This window comes from Buteo buteo, chromosome 6, assembly GCF_964188355.1.
Source record: "Buteo buteo chromosome 6, bButBut1.hap1.1, whole genome shotgun sequence".
Classification (NCBI taxonomy): Eukaryota; Metazoa; Chordata; class Aves; order Accipitriformes; family Accipitridae; genus Buteo; species Buteo buteo.
Window position 1 is genome coordinate 17,484,674 of NC_134176.1, and position 14,682 is coordinate 17,499,355.

Here is a 14,682-nt window from a genome sequence, read left to right on the forward strand (position 1 = left end):
CTATTCCCATATTAGACCTTTTATTAAAGACAGAGAGGCAAAGACTACCATTTCTCCACATCCTGACAAATAAGGGTGAATAAACCACAGTGTTTCTTATTACTCCTTCATTTCAGGAAGAACACTGCTCTCAAAGCAGAAACACAAGAGACAAAAATGGATTCAACCTGTTAAACAGAAAATAATTAAAAAAAAAATAAAGCAAAACTTTTCTTGAAGCCAGTTGGTTGCTTTAGAAAAGAATAGATTACAGATGTCAGAATAACATGTGGTAGTAACTGCAGAAACTTGGTGAAAATTTAAGGGTTTTCAATTAGTTTGCAACTTCAGATCACTCTTTTTCTCAAAACATTTTTTTATACAAATATATATATTTAAACAAAATGCCTATTGACCTGCATCTTATAGCACAAAACATGATAACTAGAAGTACTTCAATGTTTTCTAAACAATCGGTTAATCTATACTAGTCCTCAGTTCGGAGGACAGCTATTTCTTGGCCGTTTGTGGAATTTAAATAATCAGACAAAAGCTGGAACAGCTCTTCAGAAATAGGATCTCCTGGGATCACAGAAGTTTCAGAAGATAATATTAAGTTGAAAGGTGATGTCTGATGTTCACAGAATCACAGAATGGTTGAGGTTGGAATGGTCCTCTGGAGGTCATTTTGTCCAATACCCCTGCTCAAGCAGGGCCACCTACAGCCAGAACATGTCCAGCCAGCTTTTGAATACCTCCAAGGAGCAAGACAACAACCTCTACGGGCAACCTGTGCCAGTGCTCAGTCACCCTTACAGTGAAAAAGTGTTTCCTGATGTTCAGAGGGAACCTCCGGTGTTTCAGTCTGTGCCCAGTGCCTCTGGTCCTGTCACTGGGTACCACTGAAAAGTGCCTGGCTCCGTCCTCTTTCCATCTTCCCTTCAGGTATCTATATACGTTGATAAGATCCTCTCTAAGCCTTCTCTCCTGCAGATTGAACACTCAGCCCTCTCAGCCTTTCCTCTTCATGGCCCTTCATTGTACTCTCTTCAGTATGTCCATGTCTTATACTGGGGAGCCCAGAAGTGGACACAGCGCTCCAGGTCTAGTAGAGTAGAAGGTGGAGTAGAGGGGAAGGATCACCTTCCTCGAACTGCTGGCAATGTTTTGTCTAATGCAGCCCAGGATGCTTTGCGGCAGGGCCACAGTGCTGGCTCATGTTCAACTTGGTGTCCACCAGGACCTCCACGTCCTTTTCTGCAAAACTGCTTTTCAGCTGGGTGGCCCCCAGCTTATATCGGTGCATGAAATATTACTGAGTACATCTACTGCATGGAACCTGAGACTCCTCTGCAGTAGGACTTGCATTTAAATATCCTACAGAAGAATATTTGCTAAGTAATCATGTTGAGGACTACATACATATTGGTTCCTCATCTTTCAGTCAATCAATTCATAACAAATGAGCAGAATATAACTCATCACATTAGTTTTTCACAAATACTGAATTGTCCCTTGAGCAGCCTCTTTCTTAAGATTAGGAGACAGAGGGAGGATTCAGTTTAAGACCAATTCCACAGGCAGTAAGAAATACACCAAGTAATTTTTCATAACATGATATTTTTTATGGAATTCTTTTATTAATGTAATGTTGAGGTAGCTGCCTTAAAAGTTAAAAAAAAGAAGCTGAGAGATATATACCCACACAGCTTTTCAATAAAAGAAGCAATTCATTTCTTCAAAATTTTACTAAAGAAAACAATTAAATATAAATGAGAATTTACCAGAACAAACAAGTATCATTTTTGCATGGACCCACTTTGCTATTTAGTAGTCATCTCCTCAGTAGATAGAAAATTGTAAAACATAAGCATGTGACTCAGCCATCACACCTTTGTTACTAACATAATTGTATACTTTCTTATACCTAGCAATGAGAATCTAATACAGATACAGCAAGAAAATTCACAGCAGCTACTACAGAAGACTTTTTTCTTCTCACCCCTAAAGTGCTTGAGATAGAGAGGACAATGTAGCCACAGAGATTCTTAACATAACTCAAACTTTCAATTCAATGTATTTTAGATCATCAAACTCATATTTAGCTTGAGTCAGTAACTAGTTAAACTCTGTCTTTCTGAAGCAAGTGATCTAAATACTCTTCTTAAGCATTAGTTGTTTACAACAAGAAAATAACATTCCTGTTGGCAAATTGTGTTAAAAAGGGAAAGAATTTTAAATTATATGGAGAAAAAAACCCTTAAATTCTACAAAGTGTCCTGCTAAAATCATAACTGAATCACACTACTGAAAATATCAAACATATCTCTAAAAATGTATGGGGAAACTGAGTCCGCCCATAAAATTATGAACACAACTCAATGCTTTGAAAATAAAATTTCTACAAGAAACCCTTGTGATTTTTACCTCTCTCACCATAGAGAGCACATACATTCAAACAGCTACTACAGCCAAACAGCTACTAACAAACACAATGTTTCTTTAGCTGACAATTTGTATAAATCAGAACCAGGTTTATATCAAAGTGATCAATTGCCTGAGACCAGGCCAGAGATGGTTCTAAATCAAAACTTCGATTTAATCAGATAAAAACTGTTAATGGTATCAGTAGAAGACTGACAATACACTGATCCGATGAAAAAAGCCCTCAGAAATTTGCTGTTACCAAAATAACCTTTCAGATATTTTGATAGCCAAAACCAACGTATTTTTCCACTCAGGTGGTAGCCTTTAAAATCACTGAAAACCACTCAAACAGGCAGGCTAACATAATCAGTCCTAAGTTCTGTTGTAGCCTTAAATAGAGTTATTAGAGTTTTTTGGAGTTATTTAGCTTTAGAGTTATTAGGCTTTGCACTTGCATTTGTGATGCAGTTGTTCTTATTTGGCTGAAGCTGCTCCTTAAACCACACCTTAAATTAACTTTTTCATTTCTTCTAGGCAAGCGGTCATAGGGGCAGAGTGGAAATATAGAGATATTTATCTTCCTTAAAATCATACAATCATAGAATGGTTTGGGTTGGAAGGGACCTTTAAAGGTCATCTAGTCCAACCCCCCTGCAATGAGCAGGGACATCTTCAACTAGATCAGGTTGCTCAGAGCCCCGTCCAACCTGACCTTGAATGCCTCCAGGGATGAGGCATCTACAGCCTCTCTGGGCAACCTGTGCCAGTGTCTCACACCCTCATCGTAAAAAATTTCTTCCTTATATCTAGTCTAAATCCACCGTCTTTAGTTTAAACCCATTACCCCTTGTCTTACCGCTACAGGCCCTACTAAAAAGCCTGTCCCCATCTTTCTTATAAGCACCCTTTAAGTATTGAAAGGCCACAATAAGGTCTCCCTGAAGCCTTCTCTTCTCGAGGTTAAACAACACAAATATCCTTTATACAAACATACCTGTATATAAAATTACTGTATAACATTATATGGCCAGCATGCATCTACCACAGTTAGCAGTGGCTTACTAAAAATATGGAGGGCAGCATGTGAAACTTTGGACAGCTAAAAGCAAAGTATACTTTTCTGGATAGCAGCATGAAAATCTTAATGTTTGGATGAAAGAGACTGAGAACATTAAAATGAACCATTATGATTGGCTGGTCCTCAAAAAGACTTCTCAAAAAGTTGTCAAAGCACTGGTAAATCTTTAGAATACATAAATAGTATTAATTCTGCTTTCTTCTCCTGTTGTAACATTTTTCGAAAAATATAATACCTGCAATACTTCATAAATTCAGTGAATTAATGTGGAAGATCTACTGGACATACCTCTTCTAGAGAGTGAGTTTGCAATAAAACTGTGATTTTTTTGCCTTTGTTAAAATACTTATACTGTCAGAAAAATGTACATTCAAACCTCATTACACACAACTTACTCTGATTTTTGGTAAAACCCGACGAAGTGTTTCTGCAGGATTCTGTCGCATCAGGGCTGGAAGATTTGCCACGACACTCGTTCCTTGGATATCCTGGCCAGAACTTACAAAAATATATACATACAATGCATTACTCTCTACAATGGTTATAAGCTCACAGCTTTCATTTTAAAAAAAACAAAAAAACCCAAACCCACACTACCCAGGTCATTCATTTAATAAGTCAAGAGAGGCATTACTTTTTTTATATAATATGTAGCAGAAAACAACATTAAAAAATATCAACCATAAAAGCTGTTATGCATCATTTCTAATATGGAATGTTCTCATTTTTAGTATAGCTTTGGAAAAAAAATATAAAATTTTTGAAACATCTTTTCACACTGGATGATCAAGGCAGTGGTTTTGTGGAAGCTTTTAAATTATAACAATACAAGTGATAAAACATAGGAAAGGGACATAGAAGATATAAATGAAAACTACGCTCAATGTACAAAATTTTAACAGAAGTCTACCATTTTTTCTTTTTGTAGGGAAAAGTCAGACTATAATCAGATGTATATACAAACATGATTAAAGAAGAATGCAAAAACTTGGTTAGATTACAGATCTTGTACCTTTCTGCTCATCCTGTCTCTCTCAATGGTATCCCACAATTGAAAAAGGGAAAAAAAAAAAAAGCGGGATGGGCAGGAAATGGTAGGCAGCAATGAAGAAAAGGCATGAGATGAAACAAAAACTACCCAAGTGGATAAACTTCTAGAACAGAATCAGAAACAGAAAGGGTCTGGATGCCAAAATTAAGAATAAAACTAAATATCAACACATCCTTTTTCCTGTTTAAATGCATAAAATTCATTTTGCTAAACAAATTCAGATCTGTTCCAACAGCTAGGCAGCTCATTTTTAAATAAGCACGTAAAGTCCTACTGCACACATGGAAGCATTCTTCTTAGTGTGACATTACAATTAAATGTACAATATAATTATACACATAATTTTAAAAGAAATTCATAGTAAAACTACTTTTAAATACTTCCATATACCACTCCCCATCCCGTCATCATTCCAAGTTTTCTTAGTGAGACATATGAGCTCAGGAAGGGGACTAGGTACATAAATTGCTCACAGGACAGTAGATTTGCACAACCACCTTCCAGTTTTGTTCTGCCTCTGAAGTATATTGGGGAATTCACAGTTAAGATGCAAAGCCTTTCTGCACCATTTAGAGCTGAAAATATCTTTACACATTCCATTAACGATCTACATCATCCTCAACATTCGTGTCTTTCAGAAAATCAAATTAAACCATAGGTAGAGTCAACCAGGCCAATTTAGATCTATTTTGTTAAATGCATGCAATGTGCTTTTAAAAATGAGGATACGTTTGTATAATAAGCAAGAGGCAAAAGTAAAAGCTTTGTTTAAAATCAACAGAGACTAAAATATCCCAACAGAAATACTGTAATTACTGTAATATCCTACTGCAAAGATTTTTTTTTTCTTTGCACTCAATAATCTCCCACTGAAAATATTCAATAAACAATTAGGTATCACCAACATTAACTTAATCGTGTTTAGCAAACTGCAATTTCAGTGTATTTTTGAAAGAAAGTATTCTTCACTATCCTCACAAAGATGATTTTCCATGTTAGAAGGCAGTACATTCTGGAAGATTAAGTACAGGCTGTAAGACAGGAATTCAGGAATTCAAATCCTCTCTGCAAGGTGAAGAGTCACACGCACCCCAGTTCACTTCTGTCTTAGGTTTCCATTCTGCAGACAGGTGTAATTAGCTAACTCACCAACTACAAACTATCACTCTGTATAAGGGTCTTACACATCAGAAAAACTCTGCCCCAGCAAAACCTTCCCCTTCCAGAAAGAGTAAGTCTTGCTATGGCAGATATTTCTCATTTTTTTTGTACAGAATAACACAAAGTACCTGTAAGTTGAAAGTATGTGTCTACAGCATATATGATGGAATTAACCTAATCTTAGATTGTGTGAATCTACCTCTAAGATAGTTTTCCTTTAAAATCAATGGAGATAAATAGGACTCAATAAGAGCAATTTATCTCAGCCTAAATAGATGAGATGGACATTGCCCCTGAAGTGCCTGTTTCCCTCTACCGCCTGTGAAGGCAGATGGCTCCTGCCCCCAGAAACACATTACAAGCCTTAGTCCTACAGGCATTCATGTTTATGCTTAACTTTCCCATTGCAAGTCAACCCATTGATTTCTCACATAGTAATGTATTAGAATTATAGAATCATAGAATATCTCAAGTTGGAAGGGACCCATAAAGATCGTCGAGTCCAACTCCCTACTCCTTGCAGGACTACCTAAAACTAAACCGTATGACTAAGAGTGTCATCCAGATGCTCCTTGAACACTGACAGGCTTGGTGCCGGGACCACTTCCCTGGGGAGCCTGTTCCAGTGACCGACCACCCTCTCAGTGAAGAATCTTCTCCTAATGTCTAATCTGAACTTGAATTAACATCCTTAGAAATGCTTGTGTGATTATAGCACCTAATATAACTAATTTGGGGCAAAATAAAACATTCCTACTTCCCTCAGTTCCAGAGCAATCAAGAAGGATCCATCACAAATTCAGTCATGGCAGTAACTGTTCTAAACAGGTGCTACACACCATGAATGCCAAGAACCAGTATTTTTGTCTTTTTTTTTAATGGTCATGGTTTAACCCCAGCCAGCAACTAAGCACCACGCAGCCGCTTACTCACGTCCCCCCACCCAGTGGGATGGGGGAGAGAATCGGAAGGAAAAAGTAAAACTCACAGGTTGAGATAAGAACAGTTTAATAGAACAGAAAGAAATAAAACAATAATGATAACAATAACAATAATAAATGACAATAAAAAAATGACAATAATAATAAAAGGATTGGAATATACAAAACAAGTGATGCACAATGCAATTGCTCACCACTCGCTGACCAATGCTCAGTTAGTTCCCAAGCAGCAACCCCGCCAGGCCAACTCCCCCCAGTTTATATACTAGCTGTGACATCTATTGGTATGGAATACCCCTTTGGCTAGTTTGGGTCAGCTGTCCCGGCTGTGTCCCCTCTCAACTTCTTGTGCACCTCCAGCTTTCTTGCTGGCTGGGCATCAGAAGCTGAAAAATCCTTGACTTAGTCTAAACACTACTTAGCAACAACTGAAAACATCAGTGTGTTATCAACATTCTTCTCATACTGAATCCAAGACATAACACTATACCAGCTACTAGAAAGAAAATTAACTCTATCCCAGCTGAAACCAGGACAACCACATACACCTTAAATATCAGAAAGATAAGAACCCAAATAGAAGAGTATCATAAATTCTACAATGAGTAACAAGTGAGCAGAAAGCTGTGAACACTGTACTGAGGTTATCACACATTGCTGTCATCAGGGCTGCAACATTCTGACCTGCTGAGCAAAATCTGGGAATCATTCTCAGAGTGGAGACTTTACCTTTACTGTGTTTATACATTTACAACAATAAAGAGCAAACAGAAATACAGCTGGGGAGGGAGCTCAACACAGAAGTAAAAAAAAAAACACTGAAATTCACAATATCAGAGTGTAATCACAAAAATATTACTTAAAAAATAACTCAACAGGCTAAAAAAAAGACAAATTTAAGATACATAATTTCAAGGTCAAGAGGAAGAGGCTTGACAGAGGACAAAAACAATCACCATTTCCTGTATTTTTTGAATATGGGTTATCTTTTTCTCTTGGTATATACCTTACTTCAGGAATACAGAAAATTACTAAACCAATAATATTTTTTTTAAATACAGTGTGTATTCAAACTGAGAAAATGTATCAGTATTTTTCTAGTTTTTTAATACTCTGTTAAGACTACTACTGATGTAAAATTAAGCTGATGTGATTTTCTTAAAAAGTATTAGGAGGCAATTTTCTGGCTAGTTACCACATACACCTCTCTGTAAACACAAGAATGCTGACAAGTTTTAACAGGGAAAAGCTACACCAAAGCCCTTTTTAATGCCATTCAAAACCAGCAAGAATGGACAAGAGTACAGATTTTCAGACTGATTTTAATACTAGCATCCCTGCAATCTTATTTGGTAAACATGCATGAGCTCTCTCAATAAAAACATCTCCCAGTAACATCTAAACTCAGTGAAAGGACAGTATTCTCTCAGCTACTGAAAATTGACTTAGATCAGTTATTAATCCTTAATTTATTGACAGCTTGCAATATTTTTGCATTATTCAAAACCATTTTATTATCTAATTTGAAGCCATGAATATTAAAACCTTTCATGTTTATGCCAGATTTCTCCAAGTATGACATACTAATTCCAACAAAGTTTTAAAGCAGAACTGAGAAATCTAGAGCTCCCAAAGTGGAAAAGGGTCACAGGATGGATAAGGCCCACAACTTCTTACAATACAACTTGCAAGGAAAAGATGCGTACCTTTGTATTATCCAGCAATAATGGAAAAGGTCAAGGTAACTTGGAGAAGCTATTTAATCGAAAATTTTATTCATTTTGTGTCAGGATGGAAGAAATCGTAACTGCTAAAAAATGCAACCAAAATGCAACCTTTATCCATCAGAAATTTAAAGAAAAGGGGAGTGTTTCCCTTTAAACCAGAAATGCTTAGTATCTGGCTTGCTGCCAATTAAGAATGTGAAGCAGGAGGCATTTCAACACCTACACAGCCTGTAATTTTCCAACTGTGGAAGATTTTTCTTCTATTTCTACCAAAGGCACTGCACCATAGATTTTCTTTAAATCTTAAAAACTTCAGGATTATAGTGAATTATTGCTAAATGCTCAGATTTAGACATTTTTGTACTAATAAATATATTAAAATAAATGCCGAATCTTCTCTTCAGAGTCACAGTAAGCCTAATGCAATCAAGGTGCTATTCCTTTATTAATAGTGCTAACTATAGAAGATCTCAACAGAGCCCTATACTTAGAAGCAATTTAGCTCAACCTCTTTTGTGCTAGCAAAATCCACATAGATAATATAATTTAAATATAAAACTTCAGGACTCATCTTTTGAGTTCATGCTACAGGAGATCCCAATGACTTTATAATGCTGGGAGTCCTCAACCAGGAGGGAAGCTCTCATGCCTGAACACTTCTGTCCTAACACTTACTGCCTCTGCAACCCCAGCTGCTTGCTGCCAGCCAGCAGTACCAGAGCTGGTACCTCTCAAGCGCAAGTGTAGCACTAAGCCTCTCCCTCTAGCCCCTGCATTTGGTTTTCCTTGTTTTTATTACCCTCATTAAATGAAGTCTACGTTATATTTGGGACTGCCTTGAGACTGGAGCAAATCCTCCCAGAAACCATTTACAAACATACAAAGGACAAAAAAGTGACTGGGAGTAGTCAGCCTGGATTTGTGAAAGGGAAATCATGCCTGACCAACCAGCTTGACAGCCTCCTACAACGAGATGACTGGCTTGGATGGTGGAAGTTGTTTAAACTTATTTTAGCAAAGCTTTTGACATCATCTCCCATAATATCCTCATAGATAAACTGATGAAGTACAAGCTCGATAAATAGAAAGTGATGTGGACTGAAAACTGGCTGAACTATCAAGCTTAAAGGGTTGTGATCAGTGGCGAAGCAGCCAGCTGGAAACCAGCCATGAGTGGTTTACCTCAGGAGTCTACGCTGGGGGCAATACTGTTTAACATTTTCATTAATGACCTGGATGATGGGACAGAGCGCAACCTCAGCTAGTATGCAGATGACACAAAACCAAGAGGAGGGGTTGACAGACCAGATGGTTGCGCTGCCTCAACAAGCTAGAGAAACAAACCAACAGGGATCTTACAAAGTTCAACTGCGGGAAATGCAAGTCCTGCAGCTGTGGAGGAATAACCCTGTGCACCAGTACAGGCTGGGGGCCAGCCCACTGCAAAGCAGCTTGGCAGGAAAAGGACCTGGAGGTCCCAGTGGACACCAAGCTGACCAGGAGCCAGCAATGTGTCCTTGTGGCAAAGGCAGCTGACAGCATCCTGGGCTGCACTAGGAAAAGCATCACCAGCAGCTCAAGGGAGGCAATTATTCTCTATTTGGCACAAGAAACTCCTATACAGACAGCAGCGAGTCCATCAAAGGGTCACTAAAATTATTAAGGGATTAGAGCATCTAATATTTGAGCAGACGCTTAGACAACAGGGATTTTTAGTCTTGAGAAGAGAAGGCTTGGGGACCTTATTCAGTATGTATAAAATACAATGTGAGGCAGTAGGGAAGACAGAGGCAGATTCTTCCCAGTGGTGCCCAGTGACAGGACAAGAGGCAATGGGGATAAATTCAATACACAGGCAATTCCACTTAAACCTTAAAAAAAGTTCTCCTATTCCAGAGTGCTCAAATATTGGAATGGGTTGCCCAGACAGGTGGTAGAGCCTCCATCCTTAGGATGCAAAATCCTGAGTTCAGGACAAGACCCTGAATATACTGCTCTAATTGACACTGGTTTGAGCAGGGAAGTGGACTAGATGATTTCCAGAGGTCCCTTCCCACCACAACTATACTATGATCCTATGATTTTATGCAGGGTAGGGGTTTCCAGGTTTGCAAACTTTCAGCAAACTCAGGGCAGACAATACGACTTCTTCTATTTAAAATAACCAACTACTTAAAATCGAGGCTTAAAAATTCGAGTTTAATTTTTTAAAACATTTTTTTAAAACAGATTCTGCAAAATAAGAACAAAAAAGTTTAAAAAGTCCCTGGGTACTCGATTAGGAACACTTGTATCAGGAAAGGGAATGAAGGACTACAGCTCCTTCTACAGCATGAAGAAAGAAGATTAGTCACTGAATGTTCCCCAAGAGAATATTACCACAAAGGAGTTTGAAAAAGAGAAGATAGATTTACTTATCACTCTCTCTCCTTCATTTGCACTAGCCTGCAAAGCATGATGACAGGAGCAGAATACAGCATTGTAAAGAAGACTGAGGTACAATGTTTACCCAAGCTCTAACTAAAGCACTGTGTTTATGAACTGACTTTACCACTGTGGCTAACTGTATCAGTTCAGCAAAAATTATTTGCTAATAGCCACTGCTGAATCAACCACTGAAGTCCATGCTTTGTGTAACTTTATTTTACAAACCTAGAAGTTTTGATGGATGGCTGCAGGGGATTACAGTGTTAACACCCCATAAGTGACATTATTTTCAGTGCAAGATTCCAAAATGTTCTGTGTTGGTCTAAATCTTCATTTGTTGAACACAGAAGTAAAAATTTACCAACCCAATGAGTGAGGGATTAGAATAACATGATAAAAAAATGAGTAAAGTATTCAATAACTAATTAGGTATTAGGAAAAAGAAATTCACAGAGAACATTGTCAAACATTGAAAAAGGGTGCCTGCAAGTTGGGGGATCCTTGGAGACATTCAAAACTTATCTGGACGATGTCTTGAGCAACCTGATCTAACACCAATTACACTACACTTGGAAGTTGGCCCTGCTTTGAAAAGGGCATTGGACCAAATGACCTCCAGAGGTCCCCAACCACCTAAACTATTCTGTGACTGCAATTTGTAAATCCTAAACTTAATTTCCTATTTGTATAAAAACTCAGTATCTGACCGGATTTAGCCTATTCAGAGTGATTCAATACCAATTGTCCTTCCAGGATTTCTGTTCTCCTGCACAATATACTGGTTGCCAAGACAAACTAGAAATCCAGATAAGTATTTCTGTCAATAACATAAAAGGGGGCTTGGCGCATACAACTTCCCTAGAGAATCTTCTCCACTTTTATTGTGAAGATTTTTATATAGCAATCTTTCCTATGCGGATGGGTAGACACTGACTTAAAATTTATTAAACTGCTTTCTACGTACTACTCTTGCTAAGTAAAGACTAACACTTTCACAAGTGTTATTTTTTAATTTTGTCTTTGATTGTAGAATTTCAGGGGTTTGGTAACAAAAAGGGGAAAAAATCTAGAGTGTAGAAAAATGTCTTGAAATCACAAATATTGCTGAGAGATTTTAACACTAATTTTCACTTAATTTCAAGGTGAATACTCCTTTGATAAAATACAATCTGGTATTTTCTGTAAAAGTACAGTCCTTTCTTAACACTGGTGTAAAGCAGTTATTTTCATTTTATTAATGTTATGTATGCTTACATTTTAAGTATACATCTGTAAACATAAATTATGTAACAGGAGTGTCTGAACATCTATTTGACATATGTTGTAATAAATATATTATAAACACACCCAGTCCCATGGAAGGATCTGTCATTTCATTAAAATAACTTCCTTTAAGAGCCTCAGCTGAACAAAGACTGAGAAGCATGAGCTGCACAAATATTAGCACAGCCTTGAAACTATATATTAAAAGGGAGATTTTATAGACCATAAGTGCTGTACAAAATTGTACATTATCCTCTACTATATTGCAAATGACAAATAAAAGTATCTGGAATCAAAGTGATGTTTTATCTGATAATTTGCCCTAGGATTTGAAACTGCAAAGATACACAGGATATTTGGGATATATTTTTAAAACCAGATATCTAATGTATCAAACTGCTTACATTTCTGGCATTGTACAGTAACTGCTAAAAGAAGAGGCTTCCGTCTCAAAAAAGGCTAGTACAAGAATTTAAAAAACATTACTCATTTAGACACACACATATACAAAATTACAGATCTATGCATCATATTAACTATTTTATATATTATAATCAATCTTATGTATTAAAATACAATATTGGGTCTCCTAAGCTGTATTATGCACTTTCTTCACTGTCAGAACACCTTTTGAAGACCACAGTTAGCTAGGCACCATATGTAACAACCTCAAAACTAATTTAAATTGTCCTAGATGCCAATGGCCTTTTTCTGTATGTATTAACACACTATAACACTTATGTATGTAAGCCTTCATATATACAAATTTCGTGATAATATCTGAGATTCTAGAATAGGGATGTAAACCAGACTGCACTAAGTCCAAGAGTGTGATGGGGCCAAAGAAGCATTAACCAGCTTTGTCCTTTAACCCTTCCCTCCCTCCGTTACCCGTCTAGCCAGAGCAAATATAGAGAAGAAACTTTATTTTCAGGCTTCTAAAATTTTGCTGAAAATAAGATAGAATAAAATGAATCTGAAAAAGTAACACCTGGTTAACATCAAGAAGTCAGAAGTCCCGATAATATCACAGTATGAACATCTCCTTGCAACTGACACTGTAACCCTTTTCTATTAAAATCTCATTTGCAAAACTACTTTCTCATCCTGATCTTCTACTTCAGGTATGTTTGATCATAGTCATTTTACAGCACATCTGAACAGAATCTACATGATCTATATATTAAAAAAAGAAGAAATTAATCTGATCTTAGTACATATCTGAGCACGCACCACTACACATGAAACTCCTAGTGCAATTAAAGTAAGAACAGAAAACCCAGATTCAGCTGCACAGTAGTTTTGTATTCATAGTAACTTTGTTTACCAGGATCAGTTTGGTCAACTGAAGTTTCTTATTTCTGTTTGCTTGCTGAACAACTGTCAAAGAGAGAATGGATTTATAATTTATACAAATACTCCCTTCTGTGCCTGAGCCAAAACAAATGTACTATAATGACACAATAACTTCATTCTTCCTAATATCATCAGTTTCTGTGAGTTTAAACACTAATTGCTATGAGGAAACATTAAGCTTTTCTCACTTGAATTTAAAGAAAAGTTTCAAGAATATAAAAAGTGCCTCAAAGGAACACATTTTTCCTTTCAAATATCACCCTAGTATCAACATTACTATCTCCTAGAAGATAAGTGTTTCCTCTTCCTTAGGTGACTTATAACACATATTGCATTTTGTATGGTCTCTGGGTAGAATTAATCTTGGTGGGTTTTATTTTGAGTCTAAATTTGAAAAGTAAAACCAGTCTTTTCACTCCAAGATCAAGATAATGCCATTTCCAATTCCTAGGTGATATAACAAAAACAAGCTAGTAGCTGATATTATTTTTCCCTCCACCCAGTCCTCATTCACTGACTCAATTTATAATTTTCATTTTCAACAAGATTTGTCATTTCACAGCATGCATTATGTGATATAAGAAGTCTTCTGAAAAAGTACAAGGCCTGTAATTTTTCTACACAGAAAGTGAGAAAAAGAAAAATCACAGATGCTAACCAAATTCTAGAAGGGTAAATTACTTCTGCTGACCTAAATTTATCTTATAGTCTAATTTAGACACAGGATCTCTTTTCATTCTCCAGTCTTATTTGTTGCATCAGTATATTTCATCCACAGAGTTAGCCATTTGTGGCATCAAAGAGATGAACACTTCAAATGATCTAAGAACTACTAAAATCTACTTAGAGTCTTCTTCAACTCATGGGTCTTATAAGTGTGGGGTATTATACACAATAGATCCAAAACTCCCACTTCATTACTTACCTGTGTTTCTTTCTATCATGCATTCTCATCCTTCCTGACCATAACATATTCCATCTTGTATCAATTCATGGGGGTTTTTTGTTTTTGTTTTTTTCACAGCAACACCAACTAATACTTGTGGAAGTTGATGAGAGTCTTCTCAGAAACATTTAAAGGTTCTTGATCCAGAAGGTAGTATCTGTACACTTCAACACTTCAACCTCTCCTTTAAGAAGATGGACTTGCAGGTCTAAAAAAATTGCCTATTTTTTCAAGATACATTGACTAGTCTAATGGAAGATATCGCTTACCTTCACATAATCCTGTGTTATGAGACTCTTCAATCATTTATTCAAAACTTAACTATG

General features: G+C 36.8%; 1 protein-coding gene across 6 annotated transcripts in view; it reads right to left on the minus strand.

Annotated features, from left to right (window-relative positions):
- Window positions 1–14,682, minus strand: part of PPP4R4 (protein phosphatase 4 regulatory subunit 4) — a 98,485-nt gene that overhangs the window by 68,425 nt on the left and 15,378 nt on the right. For all 6 annotated transcript variants that reach the window (XR_012650684.1, XR_012650683.1, XM_075029908.1 and 3 more), the window contains exon 3: window positions 3,880–3,982. Coding sequence is in view for 4 of the 6 variants with exons in the window: in XM_075029908.1 (XP_074886009.1) it covers window positions 3,880–3,982 (103 nt within the window). In the remaining 2 variants the exon portion in view is untranslated. The remainder of the gene's footprint in view (window positions 1–3,879; window positions 3,983–14,682) is intronic.